The sequence below is a fragment of the Microcaecilia unicolor genome, chromosome 9 (genome assembly GCF_901765095.1).
Source record: "Microcaecilia unicolor chromosome 9, aMicUni1.1, whole genome shotgun sequence".
NCBI classification, from domain to species: domain Eukaryota; kingdom Metazoa; phylum Chordata; class Amphibia; order Gymnophiona; family Siphonopidae; genus Microcaecilia; species Microcaecilia unicolor.
The window spans coordinates 103,265,538-103,287,459 of record NC_044039.1 but is presented as its reverse complement, the minus strand read 5'-3'; the positions used below and the strand labels follow the sequence as shown (position 1 = coordinate 103,287,459).

Here is a 21,922-nt window from a genome sequence, read left to right as displayed (position 1 = left end):
GACATGACCCACCACCCATTATGCAGCAGGAACTGACTCAGTGTCATGCCCTATAATCACTCTTGATCTTCCCAACATTTGCTGCAGCAGCACAGCAGGCGGGAATGGATGCTGAGAAATCCTCATCCAGATTGAAAAACAGTGATAGCTCCTCCCAGAGTCCAGAATCCGCAGGAAGCCAAAATGTATTAAGGAGGAGGAAGGTGGATCTCAGAGGGGGAGGGGGAAAAGATAGATGGGCAGTAAGAAGGTGGGGGAGGAAGACTTTGTGTGGGGAGTGGTAGGCGGTATGGAATTAGTGAGGGTGAGGGATATGGCTTTTGGGCAAGGGGGGAAGCACTTGTAGGAGTGGAGGGGGGAAGGTTATAGTGCAGTAGTTATAGGTGGCAGCTATGGGTGTTGGTGGGGGCCCTCACTTATAGGATAGGGAATGGGCACTGTGTAGGTGATAAGGGTGACATATTTTACACATGCTCACACATTCACATATTGTAATTGCTCACTTGTTCTGCTATGGCAAATATACCTTCACAGAATTGAGTGGTATATGAGTTCATTCCTTGATGCAGTGCCCTACTGGAATGGATTCACATGCTCAAATGCTGGTGGTACCTTTTCCTCCTCCTCTGTGCCTCTATCCTTTGTCTCCAGTTCCTCATGTAATGACACAATGCCTTTTAGCGCAAGGTTGTGCAGGATACAGCAGGTCATGAATATCTGGCAAATCTGTTTAGGTTTGTAGAGCAACTCCCTTCTACAAATCGTTCCACATCTCCATGTCAACCGCTCCTCCATTTCCCCAGCGGATTCCTTCCGTTATCTTCGGGTTACTTTGGCCTCTCATCTTACTTTCAGTTCTCATATTTTATGTCTTGTCAAATCCACCTTTTGCACATTAAGACAAGTTTGAAAGACCATATTTCAGTCATAATTTTTTTCAGAGTCTCATCTTGTCATTTATTATTTTGAAACTCGACTACTGTAACATCATTTATTCGGGTATTCCTCAAGCATCACTCAGGAAACTACAGGTAATACAAAATTCTGAAAAAATTTGATAGAGTTACACCACTACTTAAATATCATCACTGGCTCCCTGTCTTTTTTCAAGTGCAGTATAAGATCCTCCTTTTTGAATTTTCAAGCTCTTCATGCTGTATCCCCTAATTACCTGCCCATATTAACTATCCCTTATGCTCCAACTCATGTCCTTTGATCACAGAATGATCATAGATTAATCCTACCAAGCCCAAAACTTGCACATCAGGAGCAAATAAGACACAGTGCATTTTTCTTTATGGCTTCAGCCCTTTGGAATAGTCTTCCTCTCTATATTCACAGTGAATCTTCTCTACCCAGATTTAAGTACTTCAACAAAACGTGGCTCTTTTCTCAAACTTTCGATGCCCACCCTTGATGTGACTTCAGTCTGACATACTCCATATGCTTTTTTCTCGTTCCTCCTTTTCCCTTTCCTCCTTTCTTCCACTTTCTTTCTAGTCTCTTCGATATCTTTGTCTGGATGTTTACATCACTTTTCTATCCTTGATAGTGTAATTCCTTTCTATTGTATGTTTTAGCCTGTACACCGCCTAGTACTGCATGACAGATTTGAGCAGTATAGTAAATATGAATAAAGAATCCATCTAGGCACCTGAATTGTTACTTGAGCAGTTCAAAGATGCATTTGAAGACAGCCCTGCTTTGGTGGTGGTCACTGTTGTAGTGCTCTTCTGCCTTATCATGGGATCTGATGTTTGGGGTCATGAGCTATCTCTTCTGTGAGTAGCCCTGTATGATATGGGGAGAGTGGAAGAATGGTCATGGGATGATAGGGAGATCAGCGACAGATAGGATACTGTCCCAGCTAGAAGCATATTGATGCTATGAGTTAGGCTCTGGCACATGGATGTCTGCAGTTGTGATGGTGTCATGTGTTATCTATGAGCCAGCTGCTAGTGATCTCTCCACTCTTGAAATGGTCAGGCATCACCAAATGTGTAATGATGAATGAGTCATGTCAGAATCCAGGGAAGTGTGGGAAGGCATCATATTGAGGGAGTGGAAGATCTTTCTGTTGTGGTCCGTGGGCTCTCTCCCTGCCACAAATGTGCAGTCAGTGACATTGAGGACAGAGGGGAAGTGAGCAATATCATATAATTGGGTCATTGTGTATTGTGTTTGCTGCTAGGTCTGGAGGAATACAATATAGTCAGTGGAGTATGTGAGAAGAACCGTGAAGAACTCTGTGATGCACTGGGAGATTGCTGACTGGCTTAGGCCTGTAGTGGCTGCCGGACAGACTGGAAATTGCCAGTAGCCAGAAAGACTAGTGCAGAGGTGACCTTGAAGTGGATAGGTACGGGTTCTCCCTTGTGAGTAGCAGTGAGAGGAGGAGCTCCAGCTGTTGGTAGAGATGCAGAATGGCTGCCTTGTTGAATCAGAAGCACTCTTTGCATTGCTCCTCAGTGAGATCAAGAAACTGTGTCCCGACCTTTATATCCTGAGATAAGGATGTGACCTGTTGACCCTCCTCCAAGTGTGCCTTGTGGCAGCATGGCTTCCACAGCACACATGTTTTGGTGGTTCATAACCAACAACGCCTACCACTACCATCCAGAGTGCTCCCCACCACCTCTACCCAGAGTGCTCCTCACCACCAACATCAAAACTCACACACATTGCAGCAGCACAGAGATTCACAAAAACCACCTCACTTGCCTACAGATACAGGCCCAGACACAGACAGAACATAGTGGTGGTGGTGGTGGGGGTGAACTATGAACAGACATGGGTGGACAGAGATGGCAGTCAAGCTCACAGACTCTCATATCAGCTCTTCTCGGTCAGCACTAACACAAGCAGTCACAAAGTTAAGCTGCCATGACACTTATTTGTGCTTTATAGAAGGTGTAAGTCTCAACATTTTTTTTAGCTTCCTGTATACTGCTGTGCCACCCAGAATGAGTTTCCTGTATATTGATGTGCTACCCAGAATCACTGATACACATCAGATGTAGCACTTGAGTACTGCCCATTGTGCTACCCAGAATCACTGATACACAACATATGTAGCAATTGAATACTGCCCATGACATACCCAATGTGCCTCCTGCCTTTTTCGACGTTTTCACCACACCAACATTTTTCTCTGGGGAGTTGTAGAATAGCACTTTATAAGGTTTAGACATTTAGACATGGATGTACCAGGATATCCATGTCTAAAATAGGAATATTGCTTCTAAAATGACCACCATAGTCTGGGTGCTATTTGTCCATGGACTTCACATTAGTTTTCAAATGGAAAAAGTTCCTTTTGAAAGTTTGAGTAAAATACTTACACAGCTTTTCCCCTGTTGTCATATGGATACTTTTCTCAATGAAGCTTATGTACTTATTTTTTGAAATCCAAAAAAATGGGATGTACATCTGATCCTTACCACCAACCCTATCTCCAAAAAATGCCTCCCTAATGTGTTACTAAGCCTGTGTGCATAGACAATGAAGTAAAATCACTCGTAAGGGTCAAAATTACTTTATGCAGTACAGGGAAAGCTCAATATGGCACAAATATAAATTTAACTAACAATCTATCCCCCAGATTCTATAAAGGTTGACAAAATTTGTGTACCATATTTTGGGTGTGATTCAGGAATGCACACATAAAATAATTAATGAGCCAATTATCACCAATTATAGGCGTTAATTGACAATTATTTGGATTTGTACGTGCTTCTGCCTACACGCTGTTCTGTACAGTAACACATTAAAATGATCTCACATACAACCAAAAAGGAGACGTGGCCATGGGATCAGCATGAGCGGGTCAGGGGTGTTCTCATAATTTAGGCACAATGTTATTGAATTTCAGAGTTGCATACTCAACTTGCATGTCAGGATTTACACCAGATTTCACTTGGTGTACGTCTGCATGCCTAAAGTTGGTGGCAGGAATAGGTGCTAAGTGCTATTTTATACAGGGCGCTTGGCACCAAGGACCCTTTATAGAATTCGCTCTCAGCAGGGATCTTTCTGGCACAACTTTAACTGCTCCTGACTTACCACAGTTCATCATAGCTGTTTGGAACATTAAAGCGGGCCAACTTCCATGACAGAGCTGGAGAAACATAGACCTTGTCAGTAGCTGGTTCCTGGATATCTAAGCTAAGTATTTCATACCACTATAAATGTATGGAAGTTTGAATTAATGATTTGATTTGGAAATCTGAATCAATATATTTTGAATTCAATGGTTTTAAGTGCAAGACAAATATTTGAAAAAGTGGATCTAATGATGATCTGTGGTGAGTCACGAGCAGTTAAAGCAGCTCATGTGAAATATGCTACCTCTGATGGTCCTAAAAAATGTATTTCCTTTCCAATTCTTACAGCCCGCAGATACCTGCACAGTTCAAAGTGGGTCACATAAAAAAAGAAGCTGAATGCAGAATAATATTGACAAAGAATTGACTTAGGGGCCCTTTTACTAAGCTGCGTAAGCGTCTACCCATGCCTAACGCGTGCCAAAATGGAGTTACTACTACTACTACTACTAACTAGCATTTCTAAAGCGCTACTAGGGTTACGCAGCTACTGCCCGACTACCGCGTGGCTCTTGCGGTAATTTCATTTTTGGCACGTGTCCGATACACGTGTCTGAAAATTATTTTTATTTTCAGGCGTGCTTAACAGACACGCCCCAAGTGGCATTTGGCACGCGTAGGTCATTACTGCCCGGTTACCATGTGAGTCTTTACCGCTAGGTAAATGGCTGGCGGGAAGGTCTCAGACCCAAAATGGATGCGCAGCAATTTTGATTTTGCACATCCATTTTCAGCAAAAAAGGCTCTTTTTACAGGCTCTGTAAAAAATGGATCGGCACACGCCCAAAACCTGCACCTACACTACCACAAGCCATTTTTCAGTGCACCTTTGTAAAACGACCCCTTAATGTTATATCTATGAAACAGTTAACCATCAATCCAATGTTCCCTAAACAAAATGGTTTTAATTGCCTCTCTAAATGACAAATAATCCGTTAGACATCTAATTTCTTCTGGAAGGGAATTCCAGATCAAAACCATTTAATATGAAAATGAAGAATTGGCATATTTAAGAGGTTTAATCCCCTTAACAGTAAGGAAATTTAACCTCATCTGATTCCTGAAACAATATTACAAATTGCTGTGTGATACTGAGGTGGAGCTGACTAAATATATAGGAGCTATCCCATAAAGTATTTTAAAATCCATCATGCAGATGTTAAATTTTTCACAAGCCTCGATCGGAAGCCAGTACAATCAGAGAAAGAGGACAGTCACATTATCAAACTTCCTAGCAAAAAAAATATGCCTAATGGCCGTGTTCTGAACAGTCTGAAGTCTTTTAAACACAGCTTTTGAACAGCCTACGTAGGCACCATTACTGTAATCCAGTTGGGACAGTAGCAGTGCCTGGACTATCAAGAGTGAACCTAGGTAAATCAAAATATTTCCTAATAGAAAGCAATGTCTATCTGATGTTCCATTGATAAAAGGTTATCTACTTGGGCTCCTAAAATGCGTGCTGTGGATTCCAATGAGTAATGGTCCTTATCAAGTTGAAAAGATAAGTTGGTCCAAGGATGATTAGCAGGAGCCACCAAAATAAAAATTGTGTGTTCTCTATTTAACTTAAGTTATGGTTACAAATATCCGTTGATAATGGGGTGAAGATTTAAATTATATCATATAATCAGGCTTATTTAGAAAGGCACCCATCTTTTGACACAAATCAGGAGATGGGCGTCCTTCTCTCAGGGTTGCCCAAATCAGCAAAATCGAAAGCCAATTTTGGGCATCCTCAACTGCTTCCCGTTGTGGGGACGACCAAAGTTCCAGGGGGCATGTCGGAGGCATAGCGAAGGCGAGACTGGGGCATGCCTAACACATGGGCGTCCTCGAGCGATAATGGAAAAAAGAAGGGCGTCCCTGACGAGCACTTGGCCGACTTTACTTGGTCCATTTTTTCTTACGACCAAGCCTCAAAAAGGTGCCCGAACTGACCAGATGACCACCGGAGGGAATCGGGGATGACCTCCCCTGACTCCCCCAGTGGTGACTGACCCCCTCCTTACCTGAAAAAAACAACTTTACAACCTTTTTTTGCCAGCCTCAAATATCATACTCAGGTCCATCGCAGCAGTATGCAGGTCCCTGGGGGGGGGGGGGGGGGGGGGTGTGGACGTCCTTCTTTCAAATATTTTGTACGTCCTGAACTGCCCCCCCCCCCCCCACAGGGACGGCCAAGTTTCAAGGGAGTGGAGGAGTGGCTTAGTGGTTAGAACACTGGTCTTGCAATCCAGAGGTGGCTGGTTCAAATCCCACCGCTGCTACTTGTTATCCAAAATCCAAATTAATAAAGGGGGTGTCAGAGGCATAGCAAAGGCATGGACATCCTTTTCACAGAAACATCCAAATTTTGGACGTCCTAAACTGCCCGTTGCAGGGACGGAGGCATAGCGACTGAAGGCACCTAACACTTGGACGTCCTTCACCCATACTAAAAAAAAAAAGACGTCCCTGACGAGCACTTGGACGTTTTCAGCTGGACTTTTGCCTTTTAAGGTTGTAGACGGCTATTATATATGCAGCTTGTCTGCGTGTATGAAGCCGTCTTTAGCATGCGCATGTGCATAACGCGTGGCTGCTCTGCATTGGCTTCCCCTCCTTAGGAAGGAAATCGTGTGTAAATGAGCTATCAGTGAGCAGCTCATTTGCATGCGATTTCCTTCATGCATGCCTGTTCCTTTCCGAATCGCTCAGGGATCGGTAAGGGAAGGGCTTTTTCCGTTCAGTTAGTGCATCAGTTAGTCCACTGCAGTGCCTCCTAGGGTGCCCGATTGGTGTCCTGGCATGTCAGGGGGACCAGTGCACTACAAACACTGGTTCCTCCCATGACCAAATGAGTTGGATTTGGTCGTTTTTGAGATGGGCGTCCTCGGTTTCCATTATCGCCAAAAACCGGGGACGACCATCTCAACATTTATGTCGACCATCTCTAAGGTCGACCTAAATGTTGAGATTTGGGCGTCCCCAACCTTATTATCGAAACAAAAGATGGGCGTCCATCTTGTTTCGATAATACGGGTTTCCCCGCCCCTTCGCGGGACATCCTGTGAGGACACCCTCAGGAAAACTTGGGTGCCCCGTTCGATTATGCCCCTCCACGTGTGTTAATTAAAGTTAGCTAGACAGTGAAGCAATGCTTATAAGTTTACCCTCAGATATAGTGGTCATCTCTCAAAGCCTCACTTCCGTGCATAAAACCCCATTTAATGCAGCAATGGTTTTGAAAATTGCCTTTGATGTGTGAGATATTGGAGGTTATATTAGACTTGTATATCATTTGTATGTATAAATAGCAATATTTTCACATTTAAATGGCATACATGTATAAATGCTGAATTTTACAATGTTACTACTTAAACATGTAAAAATCAAAGGATGCACAAATTCAAAGGGAGCATATTGAGGACGTGGGTTGAGCAGTGTAAAAATTTGCATGTCCATTCTCAGTTTTTCCCACCTATTTTCAGGCTCAATGTGGCTTACATAGTACCGACTCCGGTATGAACAAATACAAAGTGATGTTGTGGTAAAATAAGGTTCATGAACAGACACATTAGGGAATCGTAGAACGGAAGAGTTATTTTATGTCCATTATGTGCTTTGGTTTCATTGTGTTGCAGAGTTCAGACATTTAAGTTGGATCGGTAGGGTATGACTTTTTAAACAGGTTAGTTTTTAGAGATTTCCGGAAGTTTAGGTGGTCATACGTTGTTTTCACGGCTTTTGGTAGTGCATTCCACAACTGTGTGCTTATGTAGGAAAAACTGGATCCATATGTTGATTTATATTTCTTTGCAGCTTGGGTAGTGGAGGTTTAGATATGTTCGTGTTGATCCGGATGTGTATCTGGTTGGTAGGTCTATGACGTTTGTCATGGATCCTGGGACTTCGCCGAAGATAATTTTATGAACCAGGGTGCAGATTTTGAGAACAATACGTTCTTTAATTGGGAACCAATGCAGTTTTTCACGGAGGGGTTCTGCGCTTTCAAATCGCGTTTTTCCAAATATAAGCCTGGCTGCCATGTTTTGAGCGGTCTGAAGTTTCTATATATGTGATAAGTGCAAGATTCGCTTATATGCATGGTTTAAGACTGCTCCTCTGCAGGAAAGACTCCGCATAAGCGCATGCAAAGAATATGGAAGCCGATTGGCACGTGACAACCAACAAGATTTCAAATTTACCGCCCCTTTAGCTGTCACAGGCAGAATAACTACTACTACTTAACATTTCTAAAGCGCTACTAGGATTATGCAGCGCTGTACAATAAGCGAAAGAATGATGTTAGAGGGTACACTGGAGTCGTCGTCGTGGCGGAACTGTAAGACTTTAAGACTGGCTGAACTAATAGAAGTTCTTAAAAAATTAGAAAACAAAGAAAGTCAAGCATCTATTGCTAAAGAATATGGTGTCAATCCCAATCAAATTTCACGTATCTTGAAGCAGAAAGACCAGCTTCTGGAAGACTGGCAAAACAATAAAAATCCACACCGGAAAAGTAAACGGGCGGGAAAAGCTGAGGATGTAGAAGATGCTCTTCTTCAGTGGTTTTCTCAAGTCAGGAGCAGTTTCCTATCAGTGGTCCACTGCTTATGGAGAAAGCTAATCAGCTAGCTGAAAGTCTTGGACTAACTGAATTCAAAGCCACTGTTGGATGGTTGGAAAGATGGAGGGAGAGGAACAACATAAAATTCAAGAAACAGCATGGTGAAAAACAAGACGCTGATGACTTTGGTGCTGAAAATTGGGTTGTTTCAGTTCTTCCTACCATCTTGAACAAGTTTGCACCTCGTGATATTTTCAATGACGAAAACGGTCTCTACTGGTGAGCGATTCCTGATGTTTCAAACAAGCCGAAACTACAGAAAGTAAAACGTCGAAGGACCGACTGACGATCCTCCTTGCTGCAATATGGATGGAGGTGAGAAGTTGGAACCACTCGTCATTGGAAAGAGCAAACAGCCCCATTGCTTCAAGAATGTTAAGTGACTTCCTGTGTCATACGAGGCTAACGCAAATTCATGGATGACTGGGGAAATTTGGAAGCAGTGGCTAAAGAAGTTAGACACTAGAATGCGGGCACAAAAGCATCAGATTTTGTTGTTTTGTGATAATTGTGCTGCACACAGTTATGATGTCAGGCTGTGTAACATCAAGGTGGTTTTCAATTTACACCTCTTCCCTGGGCTCCCTGATCTCATCCCACGGTTTCCAATATCATCTTTATGCTGACGACTCCCAGCTTTATCTCTCCACACCAGACATCACTGCGGAAACCCAGGCCAAGGTATTGGCCTGCTTATTCGACATTGCTGCCTGGATGTCCAACCGCCACCTGAAACTGAACATGGCCAAGATCGAGCTTATTGTCTTCCCACCCAAACCCACTTCTCCTCTCCCTCCACTCTCTATCCAGGGCTGTGCTGATGCAGTAAGCGAGGTAAGCGCCGCTTGCCTTCGAGGGGCGCCACTGCCCTGCCGTCAGTCTGCTCACTTGCAAAATCTTTCACCTGAACTTGTGATTCTCCTATCTCCGCTGCCCTCCCCTTTTCATGCAAAGGAGCAGTATTAATTGAGGCAGGCACGCTCTTCAAGTTATGTGAAAATACAACCAGATTGCTATTTATGCTTCAGTTTGGGGCTAGCTCCTCAGTCAGGGTGAGTTTCAGAGCTTGAAACAGCATTCAAATTAAAGAGAACCTGAAATTTTAAAAGTGCTAAAAATAAGTTTTTAAAGTATTTGCCTTAAATCTAATTGCAGAATTCAGGTGCTGGGAGTCTGTACTTGGTTGTCATATGCTCAGATTTGTTTAAATCATATGCAAATTAGTCCGGTGTTTTTCACTAAACATTCCCATGAGTGTCTGTATGTTAATCTGCATTCAAATAGAGCTCTCTGATTGGATGATCAGCTTCTGTTAAGAAATCTGCCCGGGAAGTGAACAGAGTGAGAGCTGTCCTTTGCCAAGAGAGGCATCCAGCTGTGACTTCCTGTGTTTGTTGACTGAAGTTATAAAAGAGTGCCTGATTGTGGTAAATGAGAAAATATAAGTGAAAAGAGATTGGTGGCGATTGAAGTTTCTCTAGTGAGAAAAGGATCTGAATATTTCAGGATTACTTGAAGTTTATGAAGAATAGAAAAGGGTGAATTTCCGTTTAAGAGTGTTTAAATCCTATAAGCTATATAAAGGCTAGGTAGATTTAAGTGACTGTAAGCAAGGAAACCTTAATATTTGATCTGAAATAAATATTTGATCTGAGATAGTTGATCAGAGATAAATGTTTGATCTGAATTATATCCTTTGGTGCAAAGGAGATTAGAATGCAATAGAGTATTTCTTTCTGTTTACCAGTACAGTCAAATAATTCCATTCCACTTAAATAATTTTTTGTTATATATATGAGGGAGTAGTATCTGGATTTATTGTAAATCAAATTGATTCCATTCACAGGAATTCATATTCACCTTCATGCATTCATCCGATATTATCTTTTAAGGATGAAGTTTTATTTTATGTTCACTCTGTCTCTTGTGAGCTGAGCACAGTTAGTTTCCTCGGCTGGCACGACTACATATTAGAGGTATTTTGATACTGTGTGAAGTTTTACCATATATAAAACATTCTCCTTGGATAGGATGTGATATGTGAAAATACATTTTGCTTTAATGAAATTGCTAAACTTTAGAGTCAGAGACTTATCAATGAGGGATACATACAGTGCTCTTTTTTCCTGAGGTCCGGCTTGCTTGCCTGCTCCCTTCTGTTCCTGCTCTGCTGGACAGGAGGGGGGGGACGGGGGGGCGCCAACCGATAGTCTGCAGGGGGGCACCAGAGACCCTAGGCATGGCCCTGTCTCTATCTCAGTTGATAACACCCTCATCCTCCCCGTCTCATCTGCCCGCAACCTCGGAGTCATCTTTGACTCCTCCCTCTCCTTCTCTGCGCAGATAGCCAAGACCTGTCACTTCTTCCTCTATAACATTAGCAAAATTCGTCCTTTCCTCTCTGAGCACACCACCCAAACTCTCATCCACTCTCTCATTACCTCTCGCCTTGACTACTGCAACCTACTCCTCACTGGCCTCCCACTTAGCCATCTATCCCCCCTTCAGTCCGTTCAGAACTCTGCTGCATGTCTTATCTTCCACCTGGACTGATATACTCATATCACCCCTCTCCTCAAGTCACTTCACTGGCTTCCGATTAGGTTCCACATACAGTTCAAGCTTCTCCTACTAACCTACAAATGCACTCGATCTGCAGCCCCTCCTTACCTCTCTACCCTCATCTCCCCCTACGTTCCTACCCATAACCTCCGCTCTCAAGACAAATCCCTCCTTTCAGTACCCTTCTCCACCACCGTCAACTCCAGGCTCTGCCCTTTCTGCCTCGCCTCACCCCATGCTTGGAATAAACTCCCTGAGACCATTTGCCAGGCCCCCTCCCTGCCCATCTTCAAATCCTTACTCAAAGCCCATCTCTTCAATGTCGCCTTCAGCACCTAACTACCATACCTCTATTCAGGAAATCTAGACTGCCCTAACTTGACATTTCATCCTTTAGATTGTAAGCTCCTTTGAGCAGGGACTGTCCTTCATTGATAAACTGTACATCGCTTCGTAACCCTAGTAGTACTCTAGAAATGTTAAGTAGTAGTAGTAGTCTTCCTGCCACCAAACAGTACCTCTCTGATCCAACCTATGGATCAGGGCATAATTTCCGATTTCAGACAACATTATCGGGCTCTTGTGCTACGTCGTCTGATGAGCATTATGGATGACCAGACTGGCAAGGATAAACATGCTGTTGAACTGGCTCATAATCTATCACCCTTGGATTCCCTATATATACATAAAGAAGCCTGGAATCATGTTACACAGGCAACCATTGTGAACTGCTACAAGCGGGCAAGCTTTGTTAAGGATGTGGAGAGGGACGAAACAGATGCAGCTGCTGCAAACGTGTCAGATGAACAGGCTATTGAAGGGAAGGGAAATGGGACTTGATATACCGCCTTTATGAGGTTTTTGCAACTACATTCAAAGTGGTTTACATATATTCAGGTACTTATTTTTGTACTAGGGGCAATGGAGGGTTAAGTGACTTGCCCAGAGTCACAAGGAGCTGCAGTGGGAATCAATCTCAGTTTCCCAGGATCAAAGTCCACTGCATTAACCACTAGGCTACTCCTCCACACCCAGCCGGTGTTACTGAAGAGGAGTTTCATCACTACGTAGCTGTTGATTACGATCTACAAACAGCTGACAACAGCACTGATGTCGAGATGTGTGCCTACACGCAGACAATGGCTGATGATGAAACAGATGATGAAATGAGCAGCGAGGCACATGCTGACAAAATTCAACAACCTGTCACTTTTGCAAGAGTGCTGGAGAGTCTCAACACTGTGTGGGCTTATCTGGAGGCCACTGGATGTCAGTGCTATGACAGTTTTTACCGTCTGGCAGGCGTAGTCTATGGAACTCACAGACACAGACACAAGAGTGTACAGATGATTATGACTGATTACTTCAAGTAAACCTAACGTCAGTTAACGGAGACTGTCTACTGTACATATAATAAACAGTACTGTACATATGTTTATCAGATATCAAGCTTCTTTGGGTCACAGTGGTTAAGTGCACGCTCTGGTTAACTGCATGTATTTCTTTGGTCCCAGACCCTTGCACTTTAGCGGATTGCACTGTGTGTGTATGTGTGTGTGGGAGGGAGGGACGGAGGGAGGGGGGCCCTGGAAATGGGAGGGAGGAAGGGGGACACTGGAACTCAGAGGGGGGAGGGATGGAAGGGGGCCTGGAATTCGAAGGGAGGTGGAGGGGGCAGGGGAGAGATGCTGCACATGGATGGATGGAGGGGGCAGGGAACAGAGGACGTTGCCTGCATATGGATGAATGCAGGGGAGAGAGCATAATGCAGGGGAGGGAGGGGACCCTGAAACTTGGAGGGAGGCAGGGAGGGGACGGCCCTGGAACTCAGAGGCAGGGAGGGGACGACCCTGGAACTCGGAGGGAGGGGGGGCGACCATGGAACTCAGAGGGCGGGAGGGAGGGGACGACCCTGGCACACACTCTCATGCTCACACACACACTCGCACCCAGTCTCACTCTCTCTCTGTCACAAACACACACTCACACAGTCACTCTCACATACACTCTCTCAAACATACACACTCCGAGGAAAACCTTGCTAGCGCCATTTCATTTGTGTCAGAAACGGGCCTTTTTTACTAGTATGCTCCTACAGACATAATTTAACATAAGACTCGGCATTCTGAAAGATTTTCAGTGTCCTGTCTTGATGTTTCATTTCCAACCTAAATGCTGTATATAAAATCAGGTTTATCTTGTTTGTAAATGAGGATAAAGCTAGGTTATGACTCTGAATCTGAGCCATGAAATTGACTATGAATTCCTAGGGTAAATTTATTATCTTGGCAATGACATGTGGAATGTAGTTTGTTTGCTTTAATTAACATAAAATATTACTGGGTCTTATAATTCAGGAGACTGACATAAAGATAAATGGCCCAATATTTAAAAAAAATGCTGAACTTCTACATTTTAGCCATATTTTCAGCCAATTTTAGGAGCCTAAATTTTTAGCTGAAAATTCATCTTAATTTAAAAGTTTAAGTTACCTGGTAGTTTTCAGGTGCTTTTATAACCACTGACAGCCACAGCTGAATTAGAACCAAATATTCAGTACCCGGCTGTGTCCGGCTATTGGCCTTCCATATACAATTTCTTGGCAAACTGAGAAGTTAATGTGGATATTGGCTGATACTCGGTACCAGCATCTGCATAACTAACCAGGCAAAGACAAGACTGCTTTTTGTGCGGTTGTATCTGTCAAGTTAGGTATGTGGACACTGATACTGAATATTACTAGAGCCCACATATCTTCTGGGTTTGTTTTGATTCCATCCACTGACTTTCCTGGTACTAACCAGACAACGCCATAGTAATCAGAGGGAATTTTTAGCAGCACCGCTGGTTGAATGCCACTGAATATCTCATCATGGCTCGCTGATTGGGGTTTAAGTGGGTAGGAACCTCTATGCGTATATATTTAAGACTATAATTCATTTATGTAAATTTATGAGCCTAGCTGAAAATCAGCTTACTTCTCTTCCCCACCCTAAATCTGCTCCTACTGCACCCATTTCTTATACTCCTAAATAGGAGTTTATTGACATTTTGAGCATAAATTTAGGTACTTAGCACTAGTAAATTTTCAAATCCAATTTAGGGGCATAACTCTCAAAGACCTGTGTTTACAAAGGGGCGTTTATAGGCGCTAACGCATGTCAAACGCTAACACACCTATAGGAATGTATTGGTGCATTAGCGTTTAACGTGCCTTAACTTTAAAGGTGCATTAAAAACTCTAATACGCTTAAGTAAACATACCCCAAAGTTAGAAGCATAAATAATTTGAATATTGAGCTCAAAAAAGTATCTTTTTCACAATTAGCTACATCAAGCTCAAATCAGTGATGACTGAAAATGATTAGCTATTTAGAGAAATTCCTAGTGAAAGAATTCACATTATTAAAATTACCATCACTTTTTTACAATTGGTCAGGGGTAGTGAAACACTTTTTTGGTTTGGGTTCCAAGCTCCCCCCCAACTCCACCCCCAGCTCTGCCCCCAACTGTAGAAGCCAGCTCTGTGGGTGCTGTGGGTGCTTGTGCACCCACAATATTGAACAAATTCCTTGACTGTGTTCCACCTATATGTAAATAGAAAGTTTTGTGAGATGGAAGATGCTGAGGCAGGCACAAGCTGTGCATATGAATAGCTGCTTGCTGCCAGCGACTTCCAGGGGTGGAGAAAAGATTTAGATGTACACCAGGGAAGGGAGGAGGGATGAGAGAAGGGGAATGATGCTGGTTCATAGGCAGGAGGGTTGGGGGTGGGAGTGGAAGAGAGGGAGAGACACTGGACCGGAAGTGGGGAGGTAGCTTGACAATAAAATCATCTGGGCTGGTCGTCACCAAACTGGGGGAAGTGAGGTAAACACCTTGAGGGAAGGAAAGGAGAACTTTGGGCATGCCATTGCACCTGTGGCTTCCCCCATTCCAACACCTTTGCAGCTAGTTGTCTAATCTATAGGGTTGTAACGTAAACAGGCCTGGTGATGGTAGCTGAAGCATAAAATCAAAACCTGTGACCCACATTCTAATCCTATCTCCACCACTCACTCTGCAGGGAGTAGTTTAAGCTTTTTATTTCTTTATATTTTTTTCTGTTACTGTGGGAAATACGTAATATTTCAAAAAACATTTTGAACCATGTCAGTACAAACGTCTGCATACCAGAGAAATTGAAGGTCCATAGTTATTTTTAAGTTAAAAAATAAATTAATTGAACTGCTCAAATGTGTCTCATTAAACATAAATTAACATGACTCAAACTGCTACACAAAGGGATCCTTAAAATATCTCTGTCACAGTGTGACCTTATAAAGTTGTTCTACTTATACAACTAACAGTTGTGTTTCTTTCAGATTTATTATACAGAGACTTCTGTACTGTAGTCAGTTTTATTCTGTAATTGTGACTGAATGGATTTAGAATTGGGCTGTGAGTTTACCTAATATGGTCCTTTGGTGCTGGGTTGAACTGAAATTTGTGCTTTCCTTCTTGGTTTTGTTTAGATTGCAAGTTCAACTGTCACAAACGCTGTGCACCTAAAGTGCCAAATAATTGCCTTGGTGAAGTCGACATCAATGGAGGTAAATGCAAGTTGATCTTTGTCTAAAAAACATTTCAGTTGCTTTTGAAGAAGGTCAAAACATTTAAAACATAGTAGATGACGGCAGAAAAAGACCTGCACGGTCCATCCAGTCTGCCCAACAAGATAAACTCATATGTGCTACTTTTTGTGTATACCCTACTTTGATTTGTACCTGTCCTCTTCAGGGCACAGACCGTATAAGTCTGCCCAGCACTATCCCCGCCTCCCAACCATCATCACCGCCTCCCACCACCGGCTCTGGCACAGACCGTATAAGTCTGCCCAGCACTATCCCTGCCTCTCAACCACCAGCCCCGCCTCCCACCACCGGCTCTGGCACAGACCGTATAAGTCTGCCCAGCACTATCCCCGTCTCCCAACCACCAGTCCTGCCTCCCACCACCGGCTCTGGCACAGACCGTATAACTCTGCTCAGCACTATCCCTGCCTCCCAGCCACCAGCCCCACCTCCTAACCACCGGCCCTGCCCTCCCTCCGAGTTCCAGGGTCGTCCCCTCCCTGCCTCCCTCCGAGTTTCAGGGTCCCCTCCCTCCCCTGCATTATGCTCTATCCCCTGCCCTTTCACTTGCCAAACAAGATTACTTCACCCATTTGACTAATTCCCATGGTTCTAACCCTCGACTTCTCTTCGCCACACTAAACTCTCTTCTCAAGGTACCTCCATCCCCTATTCCCCCTTCTCTTTCTCCTCAGGCCCTATATACGTAAGATTAACCTTGAAATTTCATCCAAACCCTCCCCACCTCTCTCTCCCTTAGTCCTCACCCCCTACTCTCCTTCTTTCTCCTCCTTCTCCGAAGTTTCCACTGAAGAAACTGCCCTTCTTCTTTCCTCCTCTAAATGTACTACCTGTTCCTCTGATTCCATCCCTACTTACCACTATCACTCCTACTATCATCCCTGTCATCTGTCACATCCTAAATCTTTCATTCTCCACTGCAACTGTTCCTACGGCCTTCAAACATTCTATTGTCACTCCACTCCTTAAAAAACCCTCACTTGACCCTACATGTCCCTCCAATTATCGCCCCATCTCCCTTTCCTCTCCAAATTACTTGAGCGCGTCATTCACTGCCGTTGTCTTGACTTTCTCTCTTCTCAACCTATTCTTGACCCACTTCAATCTGGTTTTGCTATAGAGATAAATTTGCAAGGTGTTGACTTTGATGCCAACCCAGTTTAATATTCAGGTGCATTTTTTTAAACGCTGACTGGCTAGCAATGTTAAACCCAGATATCAATGATGGGCCATGTTTGTGCACTGGCATTGAATATCTGTACATATCTGGGCTTGCGTACACTGCTGGCATTTATCTGATATTTGGCTGACATTCTCTTAGGACCTGAATAATACTTATATGGGTCCCAGCTAAATATTGGCCAGGATCTGGATAAGGTGGTCTGTAAATGAGCTGCCTTAAGCAGCTCATATGGCACGTCCTCCAACCCCCACCTTTTGGCTCCCCAGTCTAATCTCCTAATCCCCCCCCCCCCATTTCTGATCCCCCCGGGCCCCTTGCCACCCTAGGGACTTACGTGGAGGTGATCCCTGATGTCTAGTGGACTGGAGCGGGAGCGGTCCCTTCTGATACCACCCTTCTAGCTCTTGGTTCAAAAATGGTAACACCTAGAAGTAGTCTCACAGTACTACCACTAGTGGTTAGCCTTCCATATAAGGACAAATTGCCCTTATATGGAAGGCTGCCTCCTAGTGGTAGAATCCATGAGAATTGTGTTCAGGAGCAGGTATAAATGATAGCAAATAAAGTACATATGTACTATATATGTAAGTTATGACTCTGCCTGTGCTCTGCTCTCATTTCAGAACACAGCTATTCTTGGATCGCATAAAAGTATGTCTTCATAGCACCACATATACTTTTAAGTTTGTAACCCATGGGGAAATTTTATAAAAGCCCTTTCATAGATATAAAATGATTTAGCAAAAAATAAATGTACAAAATTACAATATAAAAATAATTTATATATTCACAAATAAAATATATATATGCAAAATTAAATATTTTTTTTATCCCAAAAGGCCTTTGTCCCTTAGAACTTACTACGGACCCATAAAGTTAAAATTATTTCTATTTAGATTTAGCTCACACCTTTTTCAGTAGTAGCTCAAGGTGAGATACTTCCAGGTATACTAGATATTTCCCTGTCCCTGGAGTGCTTACAATCTAAAGGCCCTGTTTACTAAGGCGCGTTAGTGTTTTTAATGCCCCTACAATTAGCGCGCGCACTAACCATATAGGCGTCTATAGGGATATTGTTGGCACGTACACGTTTAACGTGCATACATGGTTAACAAACATTAAAAACGCTAACGCAGCTTAGTAAACAGGGCCCTAATTAAACAAAACCAGTATAATAAACAACAAATCAGTTTCAATCCATGATTTTCTTACAGATAAAACAATTGCTTGAAGTTTACATTCTCACCAGTAACTCATTAAAAAGGCAGGTCTTCAGTTTTCTCTGAAATAAAATATAGGTAGTCTCTAATTTAAACTCTGCAGGAAGAAAATTCCAGTTCATTGGTGCTATTCCAATAATTGTTTTCTCCGTACTTTAGGCCAGTCACACTTCTTTCACTGATGGTATCTCCAATCAAAAATCTGATTGTAATCTAAGAGATCCAGCCAGTTTGTCTCTATTTATTCACAAAGCTACTCAAATACTTAGGTCCAATAACAAAGAATTATAAAAATAAAGCTAAGTAATTAAAAAGTAATCAACAGATCTAGTGACTGAAAAGATGGCCGACAGGTAAGGAGCTCCACAACTGAGCTCCTGAGGTCCGGAAGAGTAAAATTACCTGGACCGTGATGCATCGCCCCTAACCAGACCGTAACGGACCGGAGCTGACCCGCAATTGAGAAGGGGACCACAGGACCACGACAGCCTCGCCGAAAACCTACACAGACGAACGAGCCCAAGGCTGATCAAGGTGGTCTACCTGCCTCGTGGCACGACATCCCGACTAGACTGGTCTGCCTGGGCCTGGTAGAAAGTAACCAGGAGGTCTAAATCGTCCTGAACCGGGCGGGGGCTGGGTCAGAGCCGGGTCGGAACTAGCTCAAACCCAGATCGGAACTGATTCGGAGACAGGTGGTTCTCTAGCTCGGGGCGACCTCACTGCACTCCCGAGTTGTTCGCTGTGTCCGCCGACTGCGCCCTCGGCCGGACTAGGCCGAGCCGAACTGGGGCCGATCGACTTCGCCATCCGACATCCAAGGAGGGCATTGAAGAAGGATTTAATGATCCCTAGATTCGGGTCCGATGCGCTGTTGAGACAACGGCCTGGGTGACTCTGGGTCTGACGGTACCGGCGAGCGATTTGAACACCTCGTGGTGGAGTAACAGATCGGGTGGATGGTTGACCCGCAGCAGAGGCCTGAATTCCCGGGGGGCTGGAACCGAACACACCGTTTAGAACATCGGACGATAGAGTGGTGAACCCTGCTGACTACTGGAACTGTGATCGGAGCCACAACGCTCCACAGCCCGGACACCACCAGAAAAAAGAACTCTCACAGCTCACAATACAGCAAAAATCACCAATGAAACGTGAGCAATGCCAAATCTGAAGAACCTGATTTGTAACAAGGTGAAAACTTCCTTAAATACTCTGGCTGCTTAGATGCTGAATGCATCAAATATAGCAAGCTCCTCTAATGCTTTAAATGAGATAAATGTTGTAAATGCTTCCTTATTTGTTTAAATGCCATATATACTTTAATGTAGGAAAACTTCCTTTGAATGCTACACTGCTTCAAATGCTTTAACTGCAGCATGTGGAATGACTTCCTACAAATGCTTCAAATACTGTAAATGCTTTAAATTCTTCGCTAGACTTTAAACTTCTAATAGCTCATGTAAAGGACTTTTGAGTATCTTCACCATAAAACACCTCACAGCATTTCCGCTGTATTTGTAACACAATATTAGCCTGATATTAGAATTGTAACTGTTCTAGTTAACATTCTGCATAACTAAGGATGATAGTCATTGTATTACTGATATACTTACTGACCTAATTCTCTAATGAGACTTTGTACCACTCCATTTCACTGCAAGTGAGATTCGCTTCTAGTACATGGCGTTATTGAACTAGATGCCACACTGCTCTGAAAGCACTGCTCACATTGAACTAAATTCTGCTGCCATATTGTAAATGCACTGTTTACAGGGACCCATAATGTTCACTGCAAATGAAATTCTGCATCACTACATTTCACTGCAAATGAGATCTGCTCGTAAGTACACTGCTTTATTGAACTAGATCCCGATCTGCACTGAAAGCACTGTGTACACTGAACTAAAATTCTGCTGTCATATTTTAAGGGCACTGTGTACAGGGACCCAGTTGGAGATTCCGTGCCGTAGGTGTATCGCGCATATTGTACTTCTATTCCATATACTGATGCTTTAGAAATTTCTGTAGTGTCTTAAATGCTGATATGAACCCCAGCAAAATACTCCTAACTATCTACTGTCTCACTCTACTCATACATGCACATTCAATCCACGATATAGATAACAACAATCACACAACTCACAAATCACACACCCCTCACGTACACAACATGCCCTCCCAAAAATACAACAAAGACCACATCAAACCAAATGCCCATGGATGCCATCAAGGGATATCAAAAAAAGAAGATACTAAACCCACACATCAAGGAAACAGACAACTGATAAAATCACCACTATTTCGAACCCAGGGGAGCAATACCAATCAATACAAATAGGTTATACTAATGCCAGATCAATAATCAAAAAAACCTCAACGATAACTGACTGGATAACGGCAGATCGTCTTGACTTCCTTCTCATTAATGAAACTTGGATTCATGACTCTAAAGACCCAATAATCCTAGAGCTATGTCCACCAGGATACAAAATTACCCATTGGACAAGAGAAGGAAAGAGAGGCGGAGGTATAGCTATAATTTATAAATCCCAATTCACAGTTACAACAATAGTTGAATCTATCCTCCCCCAACTCGAAATAGCCTCAGTCAGAATCAACCACCCCAACCTGCATGATCAACTAAATATAATCCTATTTTACAGACCCCCGGCTAACTGTCAAGATGCTCAGAAACACTTTACGGACTTCATTTCAAATACCTGTCTGTCTTCCCAGAATATTCTCATAGCAGGAGACATCAACCTTCATCTTGAAGATACTAACATAAACAATGTACACGAATGCAAGGAATTCCTCCAACTATGGAGGATCCACTGGCCTAACATGCAACCCACCCACAAGAAAGGACATACACTAGACATCATGACTCACAAATTTTCATCAGAAGTGAACCTCATAATCAGAGACACAAAATGGACAGCCACACCATGGTCAGATCACCACAAGGCAAACACTTCCCTCCTCTGGAAAACAAAAAAGACACAAGAAAAACAAGAAAAAAGAACCTATACTACAAGAGGCAAAATAGACCCTCTAACATTCTGGCAACAAATATATACCGACGAATGGATAACAACTACAGACTCACTCCAATTTCTACAAGAATGGGACAACAGATGCAGAATAGTTCTAGACAAGATAGCACCGCTCCAAATTAGAACCTCACATAGGAAAAGCTCAATCCCATGGTTTAACAAAGAACTGAAAGAATTAAAAACACAGGTTAGAAGACTAGAAAGAGCATGGAGCAAGAAAAAAGACGAACACACACTCAAAGAGGGGAAACAGCTACAAAGAAAATACAAATACAACATCAGACAAACCAAAAGAACGTACTACAAAACTATAATAGGACCAAATTACAAGGATATGCACAAACTCTTTTCACTTGTAAACAACCTCCTAAACACCACACAGGTCACCTCGAATAGCATAGAAACCCCATCAGCAACCAACCTAGCGAACTATTTCAAGGAAAAAATCATAAAGCTCCGACGCATGATACCAAGCAATACCATTGAGTACACAAACATCCTTGAATGCTTAGACCCAAAACCTGGGGAATATCCAGCCGATTGATTATG

The 21,922-nt window shown here is 43.1% G+C and overlaps 1 protein-coding gene across 1 annotated transcript in view; it reads left to right on the top strand.

The window, feature by feature from the left end:
* PRKD1 (protein kinase D1) overlaps positions 1-21,922 on the top strand; it is a 290,788-nt gene that overhangs the window by 100,301 nt on the left and 168,565 nt on the right. Inside the window, exon 6 of the mRNA XM_030215182.1 lies at positions 15,792-15,869. Within this exon, the coding sequence (XP_030071042.1) occupies positions 15,792-15,869 (78 nt within the window). The remainder of the gene's footprint in view (positions 1-15,791; positions 15,870-21,922) is intronic.